This window comes from Phymastichus coffea, unplaced genomic scaffold (genome assembly GCF_024137745.1).
Source record: "Phymastichus coffea isolate CEN01 unplaced genomic scaffold, Cenicafe_Pcof_1.1 PCOF00049, whole genome shotgun sequence".
In the NCBI taxonomy this organism is placed as follows: domain Eukaryota; kingdom Metazoa; phylum Arthropoda; class Insecta; order Hymenoptera; family Eulophidae; genus Phymastichus; species Phymastichus coffea.
In genome coordinates this window covers 543,912-570,001 of record NW_026706860.1, presented here as the reverse complement: position 1 = coordinate 570,001, position 26,090 = coordinate 543,912, and the positions used below count along the sequence as shown (strand labels likewise).

Sequence of the window (26,090 nt, the reverse complement as noted above, 5' to 3'; positions counted from 1 at the left end):
AAAGCCAAATTATATCAATTAAATAATACCAAATCAAATATTACGTCATCAATTAATAATATATAACGGACAAACAAATAAATGTATTCACATTGATAATTATTAGTTTACTGTCTATTATTAATAAGCATTCCAAGAAAATCATTTTTTATTTCATTATTATTAACTCTTATATATCGCAGTATCATTAATTTATCAAATTACAATTTATAAAGAAAGTATGGGTCATCGAAAGCTTACAGATGAAAGAAAAATTGCCCGGGAACAAAAAAAATTAGAGATAGAGAAGCTGTACGACGAAGGCGACAAATTGATCGACAAAATATTGCTGACCAGAATCGCATTTCAGAAGTAAATATAGTTGAGCAAGATTACCTAGGATTAATGAACATTTTATGCCATCATTGCCAAGCTAAACATTTTAAAGATGAAAAAGTTTCAAATAAAGGATTATCTTTCAATGACTGCTGTGGACATGGTTCCATAACATTAAATCAATTTCCAGATTTCCCGCCTGTACTTAAGACTTTATTCAATGGGGAACATGAACAGTCATCCATTTTTTTTGAACGTATGCGTAATTACAATAATTCTTTATTTTTTGCTTCATTCAATGCAAATTTAGTTAATTTTCAAACGCGTAGATCAGGCCCATACTGTTTCAAAATTCAAGGTCAAATATATTATCAAATAAATACATCTGTATATCCCAGTGCTGATGACAATCCTTCATATGGTCAACTTTTTATTATTGATCAAAGCGAAGCTTTAAATTACAGAATGCAAGAAAATCCTCTTATAGATTATCAATTGATGTCAATTTCAGATACAATTATTCGCAATGAAAACATTTTTGCGAAATCTTATGAAATGATGAAAGATGAAATACGCATGCAATAGCTAATAACAGATATGAGAAATGATTCACCTCCATGCGAATTGCAATTATTATTTTCATTGAAGCCTGGTCAAGATATTCGTAGATATAATGCTTAAAGAGTAAACGAAATTGCTGCTATCTTTTCAACGACTGCAGATGGTGAAATACCGGAATCTTATATTACAATAAGAAATAAAAATACGAAGGTATTAGAAATTGTTAGTTCGATGGATCCGAATGTTGAATCGTGGATTTATCCATTATTTTATCCATATGGAACGCGTGGTTGGCATAGCAACATGTTTCGTTCAAACAATACTCGAAGAATTACACGTTTAGATTATACTAGGTTTCAAATGGCTATTAAAGAAAATGAGTTTAATCCTATTATAAAAGATCGTAGGCTATTTCAGCAATGGGTAGTAGACAGTTACGTAAAAATTGAAAGAGATAGAATTCAGTATTGCAAAAACCATCAAAAAGAATTAAGAGTTGATACGTACAAAGGTTTACACGATCACATGAGGAATTGTGCAAATGATATTAATAGTCATGTAGGTAAAACTATCATTCTTCCGTCATCTTTTACAGGATCACCTAGATATATGGAACAATGTTATCAAGATACTATGGCTATTGTCAATGAGACAGGAAAACCAGATATTTTTCTTACAATGACATGTAATCCAAATTGGCCAGAAATAAAAGAAAATTTGCTTCCAGGTCAACAAGCAGCTGACAGGCCAGATTTAGTTGCTAGAGTTTTTGATTTGAAAAAAGATCGTTTGCTTGATATTGTTATAAAAAAAAGCTTTTTTGGCAAAGTTGCTTCTTACGTATATGTTATTGAATTCCAAAAAAGAGGATTACCGCATATGCATTTATTGATTACATTTGAACAAGGGTTCAAAATTACTACACCTGATGTAGTTGATAAATTCATATCTGCAGAAATACCAATAAAAATTAGGAATCCACGGTTATACGACATTGTCATGAAAAATATGATTCATGGACCATGCGCTGACTGGTGCATGAAAGATGGCAAATGCTCGAAACATTTTCCAAAAGAATTTCAACAAAATACTGCTATGGATGAAAATGGTTTCCCAAAATATCGTCGAACAGATACTGGTATCGCTCACGAATTTTCTAATAATCGTACAGTAGATAACAGATGGATAGTTCCATACTGTCCTGAATTACTCAAAATATTTGATTGCCATATTAACGTTGAAATTGTTTCAAGTATTTCAGCTATTAAATATTTATACAAATATATATACAAGGGTCATGATTCTGCTACAGTGGTGATTGGACAACCTGAAAATGGTCCCACGATTGAGCACGATGAATGTCGCAATTTTATTGATACCCGTTATGTTGGACCAGTTGAGGCATGTTATCGTATTTTTAGTAAAACAATGCAAGGTAAAAGTCATACTGTTACAAGATTACAAGTACATCTACCAAATGAACAATCAGTCATTATTATAAAAAATCAAGTTGAATGTGCATTATTAGCAAGTTTAAATAACTCAAGTAGTACGTTACTTGATTATTTTACTTTGAATACTAATAATGAGAGAGCAAGACAATATTTTTATCATGAAATACCAAAACATTTCACCTATAAGAAGAAAAAAATTAATGATGAAATGGTATCTGCATGGGAAGATCGTAAAAAAAATTTCAATTGCATTGGTAGAATGTATTCAGTTAGTCCAACTCAATTAGAATTATTTCATTTAAGATTGTTATTACTACATGTTAAAGGCGCAAAAAGTTACAATGACTTGAAAACAGTAGATAATGTATTGCATCCTTCTTTCACAGCAGCGTGTTTAGCATTAGGAATTATTGAAGATGATGATGAATGGAATAAAGCAATGAGAGAAGCAGTATCTTGGATGATGCCAAAACGCTTAAGACATTTATTTGCTATTATATTAATACACTGCCAACCTGTTCACCCAGAAGAATTGTGGGATACATTTAAAGACGCTATGTCCGAAGATTTTTCGCGACATAACGAATTAACTAAAAGTTATGAGATGGCTTACAGTGAAATAAATAATATTTTGCTCAAAGAAGGCACAAGTATAGCTAATTTCCCAACAATGGATCAAAATATTGCAATGCACGACGTTGATAGTAATGACAACGATATCCTGCATCATCAATTACAAATTGGGAATCAACAATATGAAAAATTAAATGCCGAGCAAAAAGAAATTGTTGATAACGTTATTACAGCGTCACGATCTGATGATTACACCGGCTCGACTTGCTTTTATATAGATGGACAGGGAGGATCTGGGAAAACTTTTGTTTATACTACAATTTACAACCTTTTAATGTCAAGTAACATCAAATGTTTAACAATGGCATTTACCGGTATCGCTGCTATATTGTTGCCCAGTGGAAAAACTGTTCATAAAACTTTTGGGTTGCCAGTTCCGATGTTTAATGATTCTTCTTCAAATATAAAAATACAGTCTAATGAAGGTATGATTTTAAAAAATACTAAAATATTTATTTGGGACGAAGCGCCAATGGCACCTAGATATGCTTTGGAAATAGTAAATAGAACGTTGAAATACATAATGAACAATGATCTACCATTTGGGGGAAAAATAATGATTTTAGGTGGTGATTTTAGACAATTGCTTCCTATAAAAGTTAATGGAACACGTAATGAAATATTAAATTTATCCATTAAGAACTCTGAATTATGGCCACTTTTTTCGAAGTTTCAATTAAAAACTAACATGAGAGTTTGGCCGCATGAACTTGCATTTGCTAAGTACTTATTGGATGTCGGTAATGGGACAGTAAATGATCAAGATAATAACATACAGCTTCCACCGAACTATATTCTACCTGCAGATGAATGTATTGTTCAAAACATTTTTGGAAACTTAATAAAAGACAAAAAATTTGATGAGATTAGTCATTTTGCAAATTTAATCTGCCTGAAATGCTGATGTAGATGAAATGAATAATAAAATTACAGATTTATTAGATAAAAGTGGCGAACACATATACACAGGCATAGACAGTACAGAAAATTGTGATAATGGTAATCTTGAAGAAGTTTTGCTACAAGAATATCTTAATACATTAAATCCACCTAACTTTCCTCCTCATAAATTACGTTTAAGAAAATTTTGTATAGTCATGTTAATCAGAAATATTAGTCTCAGTGACGGACTGTGCAATGGAACACGATTACAAGTACTTGATTTTTCTAATCATTTATTAAAATGCAAGATATTAACAGGAGACCAACGCAATAACATAGTATTTCTCAATAGAATTACATTATACTGCGAAAATAAATACCCGTTTACTTTTAAAAGACGACAGTTTCCAATAAAGTTGGCTTTTGCTATAATTATTAATAAATCTCAAGGTCAAACTTTAGAAAAAATTGGTATTGATCTTAGACGGGATGTTTTTAATCATGGTCAACTTTACGTAGCGATGTCTAGAGTAAGATCATGGGATTCATTGACAATTTATCTAGGAAATCAAAGACAAACTTCGATTGTTAAAAATTATGTTTATACAGAATTGTATCAATAATGATTTCTCTTCACGTTTCAATAATTTCAATTCTTACTTGACCATTATCAACATTTAACATGTACTGCAGTTTGCCTTGAGCGCGCGAAGCGCGCTGTGATGTTCTAGTATAAAAAATGGGCTCTTGTAAAGAAAATAGAAGTCAAAATTCCATGGTTTAAAGCTTCACAACATAGATGGGTATTCAAAAAAAAAATCACACTGTATCACGTCAGATAAGAAAATTTGTTACTACATTATCCATACAGAACGTAAAAGATCAAGAACAAAACAAAAAAAATTTTGTAAACGAAGTTAAAAATCTTAGAAGAGTTCATTGTGCTTAAAACGTTTATAATTCTGACCAGAGTAGGTTTAATTTAGAAATACATAATGACCGAACGCTTTGTTATAAAGGAGTGTAGAAAGTTGAAAACATCGTTCAGTCGGTACATTCAACAACAAATAGTTATACCATACAGCCAACTATATCAGCAGAGCGAAAGCTCATGGCCCCTTTATATATAGTTTTGAAAGAGAGTAAAGGAGAATTGGGATCTAGAGTAGTACAACCGTTATTTAGATCACGAAATATATACCTAGAAGTATCTGCCTCTGGAAAATTATCCAAGGAACTACTTCAAAATTAGATTGAGAATGTCTTTTTAGTTCAGAGTAACAATGCACCCATATTGCTATTGGATTCATCGAGTAGACAATGTGAAAAAACTGTTAACGAAGCTGTATCAAATGACAGAAGTGTTATTTTGAAAACAATACCAGAAGGCACAATAAGTTAGATATAACCTTTTAATGTATATTGATTTAGATTATGGAAGAATTTTATAAGAAAATTATCTGACATAACACTTCTTATGAATTATGATATCAACTTACACGAAAGAAATAATACAATCAAGATTCTATCGTTAACACATAACCAATTTTCTTCCCCAAGATTCTAAAAAGTTTTTAAATACGCATAGTAGAAAAGTGAGTACCTAACCGAAAAACCTGCACGATTTGAAACTCCAGTAGATTTTAGTTTATATTTTAAAGAGGAACAAATTTGCAGTGTATGTGGAGAGACTGCAATCGTGCACTATGAATGGTTGTTATGCTTTCAACATTTTTTCATAAATTACCATTATTGTGAGACATATATTCAATAAAATTTGCAAAAAAAAAAAACTTTTAAATTACTAATATTAATTTTGATAAAGATATCAATTGCTATTAAATATACTGCAATTAAAAAACTTTCTTATTTACTTCACTTATAATAATATTTATTTACTTCACTTATACTGATACTTATTTACTTCACTTATAATATATAGACTGTGACGGTAAACGTCTTGTTAGCGCTATCGCCTCAACCATGCTGCTGCCTGCGAGGGCAGCACCTACTGGTTAGGGAAAAATAGAAAAAGGGAACCTGGTGTGACACGGGACGGAACGCGCGCGAATATAAATGAACCAGTCGAGGATAAGTTATTGGAACATCCAGCCACAATAAAGAGTAGCCAGAGTTTTCCCCGAAGTTTTCCCGAGAGATACGAAGTGAGCCAGCCGAGTTACCCGAACATTGTGTGGAAGTGTCACTACCGAGATCGAGATATCTGTTTTCGTCGCTGTTGTAGCGAGTGTGTGTGAGTGAGTGTGGGTGCAGAGTTTCGCCATCGAGGGCGAAACCGGGAGTGAGCTGTTTCCTACGAACAACCGATAACGAACTTGTCTCCTTTCCCCCTTTCGAGCAATGCGACCGATACAAAGGTAAGCTGACCAGCTTTATATCGCGACTTTGTTTTACTTTTCGTACGACTGCGGGGAGCTAATTGCTAATCCCTCGTACTCGGTAAGAATCGGTAGCGTGCATGTGCTAACTCTGCGAACAAAGAGCTGCGATTGCTCCGGCGCGGCACGTTATTGACGCGCGCGCGCTACATAAATATAAACACGCGAGCCAAGTATACTGTAGAAAATAGATAAATAAACTAACTCGCATGTGATGCAGATCATAATTTCGCCGTTATTATTTCTAACAAGTAACAAGTTGGTTGACTGACTCCCGTCTCCTCCTGCTCCTCAATTAAAACGGAATTCACACCCCGCCACAAGACTCAAATAAGCAATTCAACATTATATTTTAGAATGACTGTTATATTGAATTTTTTTAAATTACTGTTTTTTAATAATCTCAAAACAGATAAACAATAATTTGTTGTGATGTATATAATATGCCAATTATCCAATAAATTTGGCTGATAAAAATATTTTCACATCAAAAACAAAAGTTAAAAAATTAAGTTCTGCTACCCCTTACCTACTAAATTAAAAATGTACCCAAATATTCATTTTTGCACAAGAAATAATCAGACGTTGACTTTTATAAAAAACTTCGATCTAATTTCGTGATACTAAAAAAATTCGTTTTCGGGGGTGAGTATTTATGGTGGTTCTCCCCCTTTGAAATATTTGGGTCTCTAAACGATACCTGAATACTTACTATTTTATAAGAGATAAACAGGCGCCGATTTTATCAAGAAAATCCGATCCAATTTAAAATATTAAAAAATTGGTTTTTGGGGGTGAGTATTAAAGGTGGTTTTCACTTCTTTGATATATCTGGATTCCTAAACTGTGCTTGAATACTTATTATTTTATAAGAAATAAACAGACGTTGATTTTATCAAGGAATTCCGATCCAATTTCAAAATATTAAAAAAATTGATTTTTGAGGGTTTTAATGGTGGTTCTCACCCTCTGAACATATTTGAATCACTAATTTCTGCTTGAATACTCATTTTTTTTATAAGAAAAGAACAAGCATAGATTTTATCTTAAAGAATCCGATCAAATCACAAGATATTAAGAAAAACTGTTTCGTGGATGAGTTTTTCCACCTAGACATACTTACACATGAGCGTTCAGGCTCCTAAACTTTACCCAAATATTTGTCTTTTTGAAAGAAATAAGTAGGCGTTGGATTTCGTAAAAAATGTTGATTCAACTCTGACTCACTGAATAAAAACGGGTTTAGAGGGTGAACTTTAAGGGTGGTTTTCACCCTTTAAATACGAATTCCCGTAGATAAAAGAAAATACGAGTGAAATATTTTTCTAAACTCGACCCCTCTGCCATGTTTCAGATAAATCGGAGGCGGAGGGCAAGTATCTCTCCCCTGTCAGTATCACTTTGAATCTTTTATCTTCCTTACGTTAACAAGAGTTACGTCGGTTAACGCAACATATTTCTCAAGCACGTCTGAGATAGACGTAGTGTCAGAAGCACTTTTTGATCTATCCTTTTGGACAATAACTGGAACGTGCTTACCACTATTGTGGGAAATTCTTTTTTTGGTGACGGGGGATTGAAGCTTCACTATACCACACTTTTGATAATATAGTTATACTTCGCGTTACCTTATCACACACTTGGCAATAAATAATGAAAAAGGGCGCCTATCTAATATGCACTCGACCATACGCTTGGCAATCGAGTGTAACTATCTAAATAAAAAAACGTACGCGGAACTAACAAAGAAAAGAGTGAGGAAAGAAATGAAGCAAATTAGAGTTTTGGTTTTTATTATATTTTTTTACTTACTTTTTAAGATTTATTTCCCACACACACATGAAACTTGATAAAACGATGGTCCTTTTTATAAAGTTGCTGAATTAGAACGAACTGGGGTAGAACTGCCTATTTTTCTAGACGAGCTTTCTTTTGTGCTTTTCGCGAGAGAGTCCCACTCCGATTTTTTTCGTCATTTTTAGGCAGGAGGAACTTAAATTTTCCTGGCTTGATTGGCTGGAAAATTCGGTGAGTGTCCCAAGCGTAAGCGAAATTTCGGCCCTAATTGGTCGGGAGCGGAGTATGCGAGAGTGGCCTTATTCAAGTATTTTGGGCCCTCTTCACATAGATAGCCCTCTATGTACTATTTTCATTTATACTTGAAAATTTTTTAATATTTAAATTAATTGTGTGTGTGGTACTCTAATCTTACCAATGCAAAAATATTATGTAATCTATAATAAAACTAAAATAAAGAACAAAAGTTAAGGATTATATTTACTTGGAAACAACCAAGATTTTATTAGTTTTAATTATTAACTAATTACCAAAAGTCTATGAGAAATACTGGAAAATCGAAGTTAACTATTATGAATATAATCGTCAACTTTCATTCAAGATATTCGCCAAATTGAGTGTAATTAATGATTAAACACAAAAAAACAGATATATATATATATTTTTTATAACAATATAGCCGTATCCTTATTAATAATGATTGCGCATGAGTGTCATACAGATAAACATATTATAACTTTCGTTCCACCCGTTTTTTAGAACTAAATTAACTAATAAAGGGGACGAAAACGACATTATTTCACAATTCAAATTTTTATAGCTACGAATTTTAGTTAGTACAAAAATATAATGAATTATTTAAAACTAAAAATGTTTGAGCAATCGACAAAAACTATTATCCAAAACAGTCTTGCTTATTACTTGAAAACTGCTTGAAATAGTAAAATTTCGCGAATTTTTTAGAGATCTATTAAAAAATTAATAAGATAAAAAAGTTAGTTATAATAAAATAATTTGTAACGGGGGGGCAAACCTGCAAAAATGGGAAATTTATATAAGAGCAAACTCCCACGATGCAGAGCAAACCTCCGCTCCGTTAACACGTATGTTAGTACGTGTATTCGCCTTAACGTCAGCTGATTTAATTTGATTGTCCTCAATCAAGCAGAGTTGAACTCACCTTAAGTCACGTGCTTTGTGACACATGATGAGTTTGACGTGTGAGCGACTTTACTCCTTCTCCGCTTAATCCCCTAGACGTAATAGGATTAACACCTAAGCCTATTCCAATTTCTTAAACTATTAGGAAAATCATATGGCGAAATCGGCGAATAAGTTTAACAAAGTTTATTCAAAAATCTATACAGTCTTTGTCGGGCCGAAAGACTGACGCACGCGAATAGGATTTACAATCAAATAATTTTCCGTGGGAAAGAGAGAGAGAGAGAGAAGATACGAAATTTGGCGCGATCTAACGCTCGGCGCGAATACAAAATTATTAACGCTAACGCGGCTAAACAAAATAATAAATATATTTTGACACGCGATAATAAAGGGAGGTGCACCTACCCTGTGGTGCAATTACGGTGATCAGCCGTAATTGTTGATGCCAATAAAATGTATCAACTGCCTCCGGAACTGTTATCTCAGCTGCGCTGTCTCGTGCCGCCTATCAGCTGCTAATGCTGCAAATGCCGCTCCCGTGATGCTGTAATCTGCCGATCACGTTGTTGCACTCGCGCGTGTAATTACTCCTGGTAAAACTATCACTCGGCGAGAAAACAGTGCAAACAAAATTCGGCGGTATCCACACGTATCAACAGCTGAGACGTAACTGCTAATTTTAAAGATCGCGCGCCCCCTCTCTCTCTCAATTCTTAGAACTAACGCGCGAAATTCAGAATCGCGAACGGTTCGATTAATTGAATCGACTACCGTTGCAGCCCCCTCCAAGTCCTGACTACCCGGGCAGGACGAATACCCGCGATTCGCTGTCATCAGGAACCTGAAAGTAATAAAGAAGGAAAGGAAACAAAATAACACTCCCTTCTTTATTTCGGCTAATTTATTTGCCCTCCAGGGCCTACATCATTGTTTGGCTACACCTGGCGCGCGATGTTTCGGGTAGCGCCAGTGTGTAGCCTTCTTCGGGCACCGCTGGGAGTTGGTCACCCCAGGCTCTCCACAGATGTAGCAGCCCCTCAGCTGCGACCGAGATTGAGCAGCCTCCCGTCCTCGTGATGGCTGCTCAGCAGCCAGAGGGGACTGCTGGGCACTGACTCCCTGTGAGGCGACGATAGTCACGCCTCCCACCATGGCGGTCGCACGTCCATCCTGCGACCTAACCACGATGGTGGTATCAGGAGCCATGCGCCCGTCCACATGGACCGTGAGCGTTGGTCCAGCGTCAGTAGCTCCCGGGGCTCTCTTCCCTTGAGCCGGCGCCGGGAGCGCTGCGGAGGACTCTTGTCCGTTATCCACCCGCAGCAGGGCCTCTCCATAGGCCCTCTGACGCTGAGCCATCCCTGCCCACTCCCCGAGCAGCTCTTCTGCGCCCTGGCGGCTCAAAAAGCGTCTCAGGTGCTCCTGCACCTGAGACTGGAGTTCTTGAGCGAACCGCCAGGCACTCCCCACCTCGTTGATCCCCAGACGCACGTGTCTGAAGTCGAGGAGGAGAGTAGGCTGCTCAGGGATCCGGGGATGATTGCAGACCCAGTGCGAGGCCCCACAGGTTTCCCTGGGTCCTGGGCATTGGCTCGCACTGTCCGACGTAAGGGTTACGCCGGACTTGAGGGTCTGCACCCCCTGGTCCACTGTAGACTTGGGACGTTCGACACTGTCCTGGTCCTCGGTCTGTGTCGAAGCGTCCCGAGAAGCCTTCTTCGGGGCGACCCACGACGAATCCCGGAGAACCTCTGCCACCGAGGCATTGCGCCGCTCCCTTCGGGTGGTCCCTTCCAACTGGACCCTGGCGAAGCTCCGCAGATCTTCAATTAGCTGCGTCGCATCAGAGCCCAGTTGCAGATCCAACAACATCTGCGTGACCACCTCGAAGGTCTCCTCTTCGATGACGATTCTCCGGTCCATCTGAAACATCCAAAAAACAACAAATTTCGGATGAATCTCCCTGCGCGAAGAAACAATCCTAATAATAGCCGCATCCCACCGAGTTATACGCTCCCTTGCGATTCTTTGTGGGAACGTCCTGGCCCTCGTCGGTTACCGCTCGGTTTTATCGGCCCAACCGTCCTTTGTACGACGGGCACGGTCCTTCGAGGCCTACCTCTCCCTCTAGTCACCTTCACGGGAGAGTTGTTGCCCCTCGCTGGACCGGTGACCGCCTCTGGAACCTTTCGAGGTCGACCTCGACCTCTCTTAGTTGGGGCAGATACCGGTAACTCCGACGTCTCGGTGGGAACTTTATCTACGACCGTGGGGGCTGCCAACTGGACCCGCTCGCTATCTGCTAAATCCCCTCCCGGATTTTCGCGCGCATTAGCGGAGTCGTTCGCATCCTCCGACGGCAGTTCTTCTGGCGGCTCGCGAGGTTCGATGACCTCCTCGCTTTCCTCATCCTCACCCGGACCGTAATATGGTTTAAGGTCTTTGGCATGGAAGAGCTCAGACAAGATCTCCAGCTGATTACCTAGCCTGTACGTGTTGGAACCACAAACCTCTTCAATCACGTACGGGCCGGCATATTTCGGCGCTAATTTAGCTGAAATACCTTGAGCAGCTGAAGATACAATCCTGTTCCTCTTCCAAACCCAATCTCCGACCTTAAACTCGGGTTGCCGTCTCTTCCGGTCATAATAAGCCGCCTGACGCGCAGCTTCCTCCTTTGACTTGGAGTTAGCTCTCTCCCACAAATTAGGAAGCTTCTCCATATGTTCAACCCAATCTTCCACAGCCTGACCCTCCAAACATTCAAGGGCCTGCTGATCTTGGGTTCTTCTGAACGTCAAAGGAGGTACCGGCTGACGCCCAAACATGAGCATCGCAGGACTATATCCGGTGGCGCTATGAGTTGCCGAGTTCAACGCGAAGTTGAACTCTGACAGGTGTTCATCCCAGCTCTTGTGATCACGGCTTACATAAGACGTGATCATGGTTTTGAGTGTCCTGTTTACTCGCTCTGTGGGATTCGCTTGGGGATGATACACGGGAGTTAAGGCGCGCTGGATGCCATTCATCTGGAGGTATGAATCAACCTCCTGATTCTTAAACTCGGTTCCATTATCCGATAAGAATACTTCTGGCGCACCAAACCTAGTGACAATCCTCTCGTGCAATTCCCTTGCGATTGTCTTCCCATTGGCCTTGCGTATCGCAACACACTCTACCCAGCGAGTAAACAAATCTATAAAGACTAAGATATACTCAAAACCTCGAGAGCTTTTAGGAAACGGACCAGTGATATCACCGGCCACCACCTGCCAGGGTCGTGACACTTGTCTACGACCCATCAGCCCGCAAGGTGCTCTTTGTTCCACCTTGCACTGCTGACATACCGGGCAACTCTTTACGTACTCCCTGACCTGATCATACATTTTAGGCCAGTAGTACAAGCGCCTAGCCCTGGAGAACGTACGCTCTCGTCCTTGATGTCCTGCTGTAGGAGCATCATGGACTTCTTGGAGCACCTGGTACCTTTTCTCCCTAGGTACCGCAAGCTTCCACGCTTCATCGTTGTCGATGGACCCTTCACCATCCTCATCAGGCTGATAATGATACAGTCTCCCTCCCACCACCTTCCAAGTGGGGTAAGAGTGTGGATCCTGGCATACTTCCTGGTATTGTTGCAAATACCAGGCGTCAGTGGTCTCCGGTCGACTATTTATAGCACTCACTTCAATCCCCTCCTCCTCATAGGCCCTAGATAAAGCGTCTGGCACCACATTGAGATCCCCCCTTCGATATTCGATATCGAAGACATTACCTTGCAATGCTAGCGCCCATCGCGCTAATCTTCCAGTGGGGTTTCTCATATTGTGGAGCCATTTCAGGCAACTATGATCGGTGACGACCCTGAAGTGATGCCCTTCAATATACGGCCGGAACTTTCCAATGGCCCATACTACTGCCAAGCACTCTTTCTCGGAGACCGTATAATTTCTCTCAGCACTGTTGAGTGATCGGCTGGCGTATTCTATTACGCGCTCCACTCCATCGACATCCTGTGCGAGAACTGCCCCGATCCCACTGTCACTAGCATCAGTTTGCAGTACAAACTGACCGTTCGGATCGGGCGATTGCAATATTGGGGCGGAAGTCATCGCCTCCTGCAATCTCGTGAAAGCTCGCTCTTGCTCCTCCTCCCAAGAGAAACGTACATTCTTCTTTGTCAGGCGGTTTATAGGTTCAGCGATCATGGCAAAGTCGGGTATAAAACGTCTATACCACGAGGTCATTCCCATGAATCGCTTCACCTGTTTGACAGTCCGGGGTGTTGGATATTCTAATATCGGGCGTATCTTCTCGGGATCTGGTCTTACTCCGTCCTGGTTCACAAGAACTCCCAAGTACCTGACTTCCGTCTGACAGAAGTGACTTTTCTCTTTGTTGATGGTTAGGCCCGCACCTAGAATTCTTTTTAATACCCTTTCTAGGTGCCGCTTATGCTCCTCAAAGGACGACGAAACCACGATTACGTCGTCAAGGTAGGCAAAAGCGAATGGATCCATATCCGGGCCTATTACCTTGTCCATCAACCTCTGGAAGGTCGCTCCTGCGTATGACAGTCCGAAGGGCATTCTCTTAAATTGAAAGTGCCCTAATCCAGGAACTGTAAACGCTGATATTGGACGCGATTCTTCCTTTAAGGGAATTTGATGGTACGCACTGCTCAAGTCCAAAGTAGATATGAACTTGGCATCCCTTATTCGTCTTAGGATGTCGTTCATATATGGTAAAGGATAGGCATCAGGTTTGGTAATTGCATTTACCTTTTGATAGTTCACACAAAACCTATATTTTCCATCTGCCTTCTTTACCATCACTACTGGACTTGACCATCCGCTGGTCGCTGGTTCGATAACATCCTTTTCCAGCATATCTTTGACCAGCGTGTGCATTTCCTCTCGCACTCTATCTGAGACTGGGTAGTACTTCTGTTTGATGGGTCGAGCATTACCAACATCTATTTCATGCTCAACCCCCACGGCACAACCTAAAGCCTGACCCCCGTCAGGAATCAATCTTCTGACGAGGTCTTCAATTTCTTCAAGCTGTGACTCCGTGGCTTCCCATAGTCCTACCGGTGCGAGAAATGCCGTACCATCAATTCCAGCCACTTCCATTGGTACTTTCACTTGGGCGTCCTTAAGCCATAATTCATCCTCATCGGGATCCAAAACTGCGCGGAACTCTCTTATAAAGTTCGCGCCTACATAGCAGTCATCTGTGAGCAGCGGCGTAATGGCGACTCTGATTGCCTTCGTGATTCCCCCTACTTTAAAAGGGAACATCACGTGACCAATTATAGGGCACGGGCGTCCATCAGCAAGCCTTGCATCGCCCGCCCTGGTCACATTCAATCCGAGTCCCATCTCCGACGCCAATCTCAGCCCCAATTGACCCATGACCGTGGATGAGGCGCCGGTATCATAGAGTGCTCTAATTTTAAAGTCACCTATGTCTACCCGCAACCACCACCTGGTCTCATCCTCTGGGTCATATCCACGAGTCCCATCTCTGCCTCCTTTCATCGTGCCTTTCAGCGGCTTTTTTCCTTCCGCGGCCGCGACAACGGTGGGCTGGCTCCTACTCGTGGATCCCTTCGGCAGAGGAGCTTTTTGCGTGGAGGGGCTCTCCCTGGAGTCTTCCCCCTCCTCCACAATCTGTATATGGCCATCTGGTCCTTCCAGAATGACCACTGCTCTATTCTGCCGAGGGCTGGCATCGGGTTCGATCGCCTTCTGCTCTAACGTACTGTTAGGTCCTGGACTCTCTTGATGCCCTTCCAGGACCTGTTTGGATCCCTGGGTCGCCGACAATTTGCTGTTTCCCATCGGCGACCCGCGGCGAGAGGTCGAATCTAGTGGAGGCGCGAAGATGACCTCTTCTCTTCGCTCTCCTTGCCGTTTCCCTTGTTGCAATCTGGGCAGAACTTGCGACTGAATCCCAGCTTGCCACAAGCGGAACACTGGAGAGGCTTGGTGAAGTCGATCTTCCGCCTCTGACCATCTTGCCGCTCGCCAGGAGACCTAGGAGAAGGGGAATTTTTCCTTCCCCCACGCCATCGGCTCTTACGCAGTTCTGGAGGGCTGCCTTGCTTGTCAGTGGCCAGCTTGCGTAACATCCGCTCGATGCCCTCCAGACGCTCTTCCATCTTCTTATCAGAAGTGGGAGCTTGCGTAGCCGATACCGACGCTTGTTCGGTAGGCCTCCTGGCAGGGTTCCCCACTCCCTGTCCGCGCTGCGGATCTCCCTCCTTCTTCGCACGCTCTTTCCCTTCGCTGGCCATTGCAGCGGTTTGGGATTTACTACCAGCCGTTCTTTTGCTCGGCTGGTAGGCGTGCTGAGGGAAGATCGTCGAATTGGGGTCAGCGAATACACGTGGACGACGACCGTAAGATAAGGTGTTCTGTACTTCGGTCGCCCTCCTGTTGAATTCGCGTATCGACTTCATCTCGCTCCGACGCAGCTGAATTTGGATGTTTGGAAGGAGGTTTGCATGGAGTAAGTCTAATAACCTCTCCAAGGGCATGGGTGGTTCTAGTCTATTGACAAGAGCCACCAGGTTGGACACGTAGTCTCGCACTAGTTCGTCCTCGCCCTGGAACCGGTTCTGAGCTTCCTGCAATAGCCTTTGCTGCTGTTGCGTACTTGTGCCGAACCAGTCCCGGGCGTCCGCGACGAACTCTGCATAACTGAGCCACTGGTACTTGTTATTATCGTACCAGGTCCTCGCGTTACCTTCGAGGATCTCTGATACGGAACAAAGTACTTCGTCATCAGTTAGCCCTGCACCTACGCGCAGATCTTCCAACCTTGACAGAAACGTATCTACGCTCTGTGCCCTACTGCCCGCAAACCTCAATTTCCATCCGCGGACGATTTTCCCAACATCTCGGGTTGTGGAGAGCCCTGAGGATATTTGATGTCCGGTGCCAGATGATCCGCTTCGACTCCTCTGTCGAACGGGTGCGGATCTCCCATAAACTTCCGGATCCTCTTCATCTCCTCTTCTTTGGAGGACTTCCGGTGGGGTGACTTCCCTCCTTCTGGGTTGTGGTCTTGGAGGAGCCGGTGTGCTTCCCGGGATCCCAGAGTCGTAGTGACAGGTGTATGTGTCCTGGAAGTCCACATTACGTGCGGAACGTGGTTGAACCGAGTCGCGCAGAGAAGAACGACTTGCATTGGCCATATCCTGCATTGTCTCTTCCAGCTCTCGTATTCGCAGACGCATATCCTGCGCCTCGCGCTCCGCACACACCTGTATTCCCTGCAGAGTCTGTAGGGTTTCCAGGATTCGACCTACCAGTTTGTGGTTACGGTCGACTCCTTCCTTCAGGTACTCTATTTCTCGGAAGGCTTCTCTCAAGGACAATTCTTCCTGAGGCTCCTTCCGGGTGCAGGTTCCCTGCGACCTGAGATCCGGATTGCTCCGCCTCCTTTCCCCCTCCTTCTGTTCTTGCGTATGGAGGGCCTTTTGGACGAGTTCATCTTCTTCATGGCGGCTGGCTTCACCCTCAGAGTCTTCATCCGGGCAGGTGAATGTCCTTGACATGTCAGTCAATGACACTCCCTCCCTATTGATGATCCTGAGGGGGTGGTTGCTGTTATCCTCCGTGGTGGAGTTTTCCAACTCGTCACAGACTGTGTCGAGCCACGCCTGTCGGGATCGCCTCCTGCGCCCCGCTACCTCTTTGCTGTGCGTGGTCTCTTGGAAATCTGTGGCGGTGTACTCACCCAGCAACCATCTCCCAAGCCTAGCCGCCTGTTGGATGACACTTCCATCCTTGCGCAGCTCCAAATCCGCTAAATAGTGTTCGCGCTGTGCGGAGGTCAGCTCTAATGCCCAATTGTCGATTTGAGCTGACAACAGAGCCATCTTGCCTCCGCACGGGTGTAGGATGCGGTTGAGGTTTAAAATTTTCGGCCTAATCGACCACTACCGCTTCCTATCACCCAAGGTATGAGCGGGGTATACACTATTTAGTGTAACTACCCTTATTGCCTCCTTTTATAAGGCTCAAATTCGCGAGATTATGAGCGCGTGCAGTTTCGCAAACTTTCTATAAATATTATAAAAAATATCCTACCTAAGGTCGGAGCCTGCTGTTTGCTTGCTCCGCCTGGCTAATAATTGAACTGCACGCTTGGGTCGCGCTCTCTGCCTTTATCGTCGATCAGGTGCTACCAACCCCCCTTTATCCACCAAACTGTGGCTGAAATTGGTTAACACCTGATTATCCCGTACGACCTGAAATCACTTCGACCTATCAATAATTATCGCTTTCGGCCCTTATTACAATATTCTTAACAATTTTTAGCTAAAGGTTCGAAGTGGTTTCGTTTTTTCCCCAGCAGAGGGCGTACCGTTCGCTATCTCGCGCTATCACCCGCTCAAACCTTCCTAAGCGCTCGCGCAATCGTCTCTCTCTCTCGTGCGTCGATTACCTTCGACGCACAATCCTATTCGCACGACACGGGTCTTAATACCAGTTGGGCGCCATGTAACGGGGGGGCAAACCTGCAAAAATGGGAAATTTATATAAGAGCAAACTCCCACGATGCAGAGCAAACCTCCGCTCCGTTAACACGTATGTTAGTACGTGTATTCGCCTTAACGTCAGCTGATTTAATTTGATTGTCCTCAATCAAGCAGAGTTGAACTCACCTTAAGGCACGTGCTTTGTGACACATGATGAGTTTGACGTGTGAGCGACTTTACTCCTTCTCCGCTTAATCCCCTAGACGTAATAGGATTAACACCTAAGCCTATTCCAATTTCTTAAACTATTAGGAAAATCATATGGCGAAATCGGCGAATAAGTTTAACAAAGTTTATTCAAAAATCTATACAGTCTTTGTCGGGCCGAAAGACTGACGCACGCGAATAGGATTTACAATCAAATAATTTTCCGTGGGAAAGAGAGAGAGAGAGAGAAGATACGAAATTTGGCGCGATCTAACGCTCGGCGCGAATACAAAATTATTAACGCTAACGCGGCTAAACAAAATAATAAATATATTTTGACACGCGATAATAAAGGGAGGTGCACCTACCCTGTGGTGCAAATACGGTGATCAGCCGTAATTGTTGATGCCAATAAAATGTATCAACTGCCTCCGGAACTGTTATCTCAGCTGCGCTGTCTCGTGCCGCCTATCAGCTGCTAATGCTGCAAATGCCGCTCCCGTGATGCTGTAATCTGCCGATCACGTTGTTGCACTCGCGCGTGTAATTACTCCTGGTAAAACTATCACTCGGCGAGAAAACAGTGCAAACAAAATTCGGCGGTATCCACACGTATCAACAGCTGAGACGTAACTGCTAATTTTAAAGATCGCGCGCCCCCTCTCTCTCTCAATTCTTAGAACTAACGCGCGAAATTCAGAATCGCGAACGGTTCGATTAATTGAATCGACTACCGTTGCAAATTATATTATACAGGATGCACATGTGCACTGCAGCTTTCTATTTTCCTGTTATTCGGCAATTTTCTGACATATATATAATCTGGCAATTCCAGATGGCACGGTCGTAAATTATCTTTTTTTTTATAGGCTCCACTACTACGCATCCGAAAATTGCTAGATGAAACAGACGAAAACTGTCGTTCACGAAAGTTTTCTTTTCTCAGCTGCAGGCAATTTCTAATCTTAATTTACGAGCTAAACGTGTGGCCTATTTTTCTTTCTTTTTGGGCCGCTGTTACATGATTATAAAATTGGGTGTTCTTCTTTTTTAATGCACTGACTATAGCTAAATATTTTTCCATTGAGAACGATTGGATTTTTACTTTATTTTACCCTAGCTTTTTTATGAATAGAAATCTTTAGCTATTTCGTTCAACAGGTTTTCTAAAGGACGGATGTTCTTTACGTTGTATACAAAAATAAGCGGTGACTTACTTTGACTTTTTTCTTTTATTGTTGATCGTGTTTTTTCAATTTCATCATTGCCATTATTGCCATTAGTAGGTAAACAAGGAAGGCATCAGCTCAGGAGGGCATTAGCTCAGGAGGGTAAGCTCACTGAGCTGACTTCCCTGAGCTAGTGCCCGTGCATCTCCAGCTTATCACCGTCAACTAACCTTCCCTACTCTTACGAGCTTCGGCACTGTCGACTCACACCCCCCCCCCCTTCCTGAGCTAACCGTGTGCTCTATATTCGGTACTGTCGATTCACTTCCCTCCCCCTTCACACTTTCGGTTCATTGTGCCCCCCTCCCCTACTAAGCTGATATGCTCTCTGAGCCGATGCCCGTGCGTTCGCATGTTTTCCGTTCATCGTGTGTGTGTGTATGTGTGTGTGTTAAATTTTGTAGACGTAATAAGGTAAATTTTTTTATCGAAAAAAAACTAACGGACAGATCGGGGAGTCGAACCCGCGTCCTCTGGATCCGTAAGCCGATGCTCTAACGCTAAAGCCACTGCCACTAGTACCCGGCAGTTCTTATCGTGTATAATAGCTACATGATAGGTATAGGGCTATTATATATATATTTATTATAATTAGTATAAAATGAGTTTTTTTGCAGTTCAGCGTGTGGGCACGTGTGTGTGCGTGTGTGTGCGTATGTATGCGCGTGTGTGTGTCTCATCTACCGAAGATGGTTTAATAAAAAAAAGTGCAAGTAGCTGTAAAGACCAAGATAAAAAAAATGCAACACAAAATCCTGCTTACTTTTTTTTATTTGTAGCCTTCGTAATTGTAAGCTACTATAAATAACACAGTTTAGGAATTATCCAATCATTCATCAACCAGTATTTCAATAAAATGGATAGCTACTTTAAAGTAAAGTACTCTCGTCTTCCACAGGAAGACCCGGACGAAAAGAAGAACAAAGAATCATCGACATGGAAACAAACTATTTCCAAATTTTCGAGCAATACTAATAACTTTCCTGGACAAAAAGGCTATCAGCAGTTCAATAACGAAAAGAAGGACTAATAATCATATGTACACGCGTCATCATTATACACCATCTCAACTACAAATAAATAATCATTTTCTTTTTTCATCTAAATTCTATGTTGTATACATCTTTTTTGTTAATAAAAAATACAAAATTTATTATAAAAAAGATGGACTGCTGCTGCTGCTTCTGCTGTCATCGTCAGAGTCAGCAAAGAATTTCGTTTTTTTTTTGGGTGCTTATAAATAGGAATAAAAGAATATTTTTTTGGTATCAATTGAAAAAAATTTTTTATTGATAAAAAATATATCTTATTCTACATGTTCTTAAAAAATACATATTATTCTACAAAGTATTTACTTGAAAATAAAATCACTATAGAAATCCTTCAACGGCTTCATCGCTCTCTTCCCAATCCATACAACAGCCATCGATGTAAAACTTTTTCATTAATTTAACGTTTTGATGTGCACATATCGTTACGTATTTGCCATTATAATTAGGGAAAACGATAACTGATTTTAATTTTTCGAAAGGTGAATAGCCCCAATCATTCAAATCGAAAACTTTGAGGCCATATTGTTTTAACCACTCTTTTTTTAGATCTCCGGAAACGACAATTTTTGTAGCATCTTTAAGTTTATCTGTGATGATGAATTTATGCTCTTCGTATTTAAAATCGCTAGAGTTCCATGTTAATCCATGATAGTAGAGTTTTAACCAGAGATTTTCTTGCTTATATTTCTCCGTTAGTCTTCGTCATGAAAAGGGAGATTTGAACAAGCGTACGATTGGTTTTTCATTGTTGTTAAATGGAATTATTGCAAACTTTTTCACAGCATAAGTTTTGTCCGGTATCATGAAGCCTTGCATATCCACTACGTACTGCATTGCGATAGAAAGCTACTGCCGAGCTGCTTAAGGAAAGAATCAATTCTTTAATACCCCACCCCTCTCCTAAATAAGTTTCTCCACATCTCCATTTATCGGATTATACTGAACGATGCGATCGTGAAGAATAAGACAATACGCTATAGTTCCTTCGGGAATATTTTCTCTGGTTTTGAACTCCAAGCGCACATCTACTGGATCAGTCTTTAATGATTCGTTTCCTTTCGAACAGTCAATCACTATTAGTGGCATGTAATTTTTATATTCGAGTTTTTTGAGCATCGGTTCGGAATCTTTACCGTAGTACGAGGTCTGTCCGGAAAGTATCGGGCCTACGTTTATATCTTCGCGCCATAGTGTTCGAGCGACCTCTACCGGACAGAAACGTCAAAGTAAAGCCTCGCGAATCTGTTGGTTACTTACTGACACCTGCCGGACGTATAGTTCATGCGCAGCGTGTCTTTGTTTACAGTGCCTTTTTCGCGTTCGTCGGATTTTGATATTGTCAAAAATGACTGAAAAACAAGATCAACGAATTTGCATCAAATTTTGCTTTCAACTCGGAAAAACGAGTTCGGAAACTATTGAAATGATGCAAAAGGCCTTCGGAAGCGAGTGTATGAGCAAAACACGAATAAAAGTGTGGTATAAACGGTTCAAAAATGGTCGCACTTCTGTCGATAGTGATTCTCGTTCCGGCCGACCTTCGACGACAAAAACCGCAGATAATATTGAGCGGGTGCGACTTGCAAACGAACAAGATCGTCGTATGACTGTGCGAGAACTAGAAGAAAACCTTGGGATACCAAAAACTATCATTTCAGAAATTTCAACCGAAAATTTAGGAATGAAACGCGTGTGTGCGAAATTCATCTCAAAATTACTCACAGCAGAACAGAAGAACATTCGCTTAGAGATCGCTCTGGACGATCTGGAAATGGTCAATAATGATGATAATGTGCTTAGAAAAGTTATTACAGGTGATGCATCATGGGTTTATGGTTATGATCCTGAAACAAAACAACAATCTTCACAGTGGAAGCATTCTGAATCGCCAAGACCAAAAAAAGCACGTCAAAGTCGGAGCAATGTTAAGTCAATGTTGATTGTTTTTTTCGATTATGAAGGTGTTGTACATCACGAATTTGCACCAACAGGTCAGACAATCAATAAAGAATACTACGTTCAAATTTTAAAACGTTTGCGTGATGCAGTAAGAAGAAAACGGCTGCACTTTTGGGAAAGTGGTGACTGGCTTCTCCATCACGATATTGCGCCAGCGCATTCATCCAATCTTGTGCAGCAGTTTTTGAACAAACACAAGATCGCATTACTTCGACAACCTCCATACAGTCCCGACATAGCCCCTTGTGACTTTTGGTTGTTTCCGAAACTAAAAAAACCACTCAAAGGACACCAATTCGAAGACAAAACAACGGTTGAAAACAATGCGACGAGTGTACTTAAGGCTATCCCTAAAAGTGAGTTCCAGGACTGTTTTGAAAAGTGGAAACATCGATGGAACCGTGTTATTCAAGCAAGTGGGGATTACTTTGAAGGATGCCACCCACCAGATGATAAAGAATAACGCTAGCACGGAAATATAAAGGTAGGCCCGATACTTCCCGCACAGACCTCTTATAGGTTTTGAAAATTGGCATACATATCGTACAACATTGCGTACTGGTTTTAATTAAGATCAATGTTGAGATTGCCATATGGATAGCACTGAGAGTTGAGGTACTGTTTTATATTTTTGATGTTACAATGATAAAATATACTAGCGTTAGAGTTTGGTTCATTTTTTCGATTAGTTTGGAAGGCTAAGATGACGTAGTATGGTTTCTCCAACTGATTTGTCGTTTCAACTGTCCAGACGTGATTTGTGTTTCCAGGCAGCGCTGGAATTCGTACAGTTTCCAACTACGAAAACTGATTGAAATACTTCGTTCGCTTTTTAGAAAGTCGAGTAGACGTATTTTCTTTGCTTTCGATGAAGTCACATAGGGCATAAGCTATTCGAGACATGTTACATCAATCTTGAATTCATCATAAGCTTCAACGTCGTTGACGGTCTTCTTCGTTTGATAAACTGCATTTACATCGGTACTCGATCTTATGAGAATTAATTCATTTATCGTATTCATTAGTACTTTGTGATAGTCCTCAGCGAATTCAAATATGAAGCTCAGAGGTATAAAAATATCAAAGTCGCTATTTGCATTAGTTATTTTACGGTCCTCTTGTTCTATATTTATCCGTCCGGCATTTTCGGTAATCAAAGTTTGACTTGGAGTGAGAGATAACCAGTTCTTCATAACTGTTGTGAGACCAACGTTCTTACATTTCTCTATTTCTATAGCGTTCAGATCATACCTAATTTTTTCAAACATGTGAAAAATGGCATTATTAACAAAATTAGTATTCGTTAACAAAGTGTTATTGTTGCTACATAATCGTCCACAAATGTGTAACGAGCTGCGAGATGGTGAAAGACACAAGTCTTAATGTTGAATTGATATACGAATCTCGTCACTACTTTTGAACGATGAATTGGTGTAGGGTTGATGAGCTTGGATCTCGTAATGAACCAAAGATTCATCGAAGACGACCGGTGACTGTATTTCTAGAATGTTCTCCATTGTTTCGTTGAAATCGGCAAAAAAATTAGGCAATTTATTTTCCACCTGGAACAACTCTTAACCCAAGACTTTGTAGGAACTTGATGCTTTGACATATTAAAGATTTCGCTTTCCGATGACGATTGATGACTGGAGTTCGTCATGTTGACGTTTTCAATTTCAGTCGACGACTAATGGTGAATTTGCATTTTCAATGCTTATATAGCCCCTACCACTCTTTGAATCGTAAACAATTCCCATTATACGATTTTGAAGTGTAATCTGATGTTTATGACTTCACTAAGAAAATTAATTAAATTTCCGTCTTAATCGACAATGCGTAATTATAAATAATCTACAGACTTTTTCGTAACTAGAAGATAAATCACGTGAGAGGGAATTTCAATAATTTTATATCCAGGCGGTGTTGCTCGAAAAAATCGTGAATATAGTGAACGGTGTTTCCGTTGAAGTAAGCTCCAGCGGTTATGTTACATTCGACTCTCACAGCGTTCACCTTGAGAATACTGACGGGAGATCAGAGTTGTGTGAAACGTTTGCCTCTAATGTACGTTGTGAAAAATCCAACAATCGTCCGATAGAATTCTGCGGACGAAAATCGATAGGTTCAGAATACTTGATTGTGCAATGCAAGGTGTTGTTGTTTGTTTTCAAACTTAATGTTATATTATTATTATCAATGCGGAGACGCTGCATAGCTTTGCGAAGAAATTTATCAATGTCGTCGATCTTGTAGGTCCCGGCAGGTATGTCGGTAATTTGATTTGCGACATAAAATTTATTATTATATACGTCGATATTAGATATAGAGTTGAACGTTAGAAACTCGACTAAGTCCAATTTGTAATGTTTATGCTGTGATAGTTTGATTGGTGGGAAATAGTGCGCTTTCAACAGTGAAGAGTTACCCGAGAGAGTCAGAGTTAATGAATCCTCCATGACTGTCCGAATATGACTACCAATATTTTCACGTTACCTTTACTTCTATACCCTCGCACAAAAACTGTAAATAAAGATGACCGCATACGTGAGAATTGAAATCTTGATATCTTTTCGTATTATATTTAATCTCGATATCACCAAGATACGTCATTAAACCAATAGGTGGCCTATCAATAGATCTCCAAAACTATCGAAATATGTGACGTTTTTTCCGATTTTCTGATAAGCCATCCACCAGTGCGTCCCTGTTCCTTGGACGTCACTAAGATTGACTATTGCTGATTTGTGATAATATGGTCTAAAACTCGAAAAGTTATTTCTCATGAAGTGTCCGTGAAAATTTGGTATATTAAAAATTTTTGCATACTTCTTCAAGTCAGTGTTTGCGAAGGCTCTACCCGGTAGATTTATTTTCAACTTTTTTTTCAAACCTGATCCCAGATAAGGTTTGAGATAAAGTTCATAGCCTTTTTTATAAGGTTTGAGATACAAGCCTTTTCCCAGAGTAATGGCCTCCATCGTTTTGTTGTGTCTCTTGTTCTCTTCCAATTGCTGTTTTGCAGACTCTTTTGCGATTTTCGCGGCGCCATCAGCTAGAGCACCAGTTGCACTCAAGTCTTCAAAAAGTTGTATGAGGAAGGGCAAAGCTCCACTTATCTTAGTTGATATTTGACGTAGTCCTCGAATGTAATCGTAGCATTCAAAACAGAATTCTTTATACCTTTTGCCTTCTTTATTGGATTTTTATTCTGAACTCTCATGCTGTACATTTTGCTTCTGACTCCAACAAACTCGAACATGAGCATTACGGCGTTCTCTTCTTTCATCTTACAAATCACTTTCTTATTGGCTCTTAGAATATTGAACCAATTTGGTACTGAAAAATCCGATGTATCGAATTCGCGAATATTTCGACGCAGACTGTCCGTGTCGGTGTACAGAAGCTTACAACGTTCACCAACAGCACTGGTCATGTAGTCGTAGTGAAATCGATACACGAGAGTCTTGGACAAGTCGAGAACAGCGAGATCTATGTAAATGGATTTTCTCACTGTGATTTCCGACCGCAATAATTGAGTCGCCACCAGTTCGTTGTCGAAAATATTACTACAGAGCTTCGGCATCGTATCGTCCCTCCCATTTATTCACCTACTTAACATCGATACATTTCTTTTCGTCTCCATAGTCTTGCCGTACACTGCATTGTTGAATAGTTTGTATAACATTTTTCCAAATTCGTTTTTCGCTTGTTTATCAGAGCCATGGACTCTGATTAAACTTTAAAACCCGATGTATCTTAGTGAGGTATCAGTCATACCTTAATGCTTGTTTCAGAACTCTATAGTGGATTACTTAACGCTCCTTATCATTGAGAGTTGTCATGAGCTTTTTCTGTTTGGATTCCGGAGTAGCTTTGTGCTCCAGACAAAATGGCATATCTTTGTGCGCATCGTGAATTTCTTTTGGATACTCCAAATTCATCTC

General features: G+C 40.8%; 1 protein-coding gene across 1 annotated transcript; it reads left to right on the top strand.

The window, feature by feature from the left end:
• Positions 1 to 1,179: 1,179 nt before the first annotated feature.
• Positions 1,180 to 4,468, top strand: LOC131665274 (uncharacterized). The gene is made up of 2 exons (XM_058937062.1): positions 1,180 to 3,775; positions 3,873 to 4,468. Exons 1-2 carry the CDS (start codon positions 1,180 to 1,182, stop codon positions 4,466 to 4,468), a joined length of 3,192 nt encoding a protein of 1,063 aa, XP_058793045.1.
• The last annotated feature ends 21,622 nt before the right edge of the window (positions 4,469 to 26,090 follow it).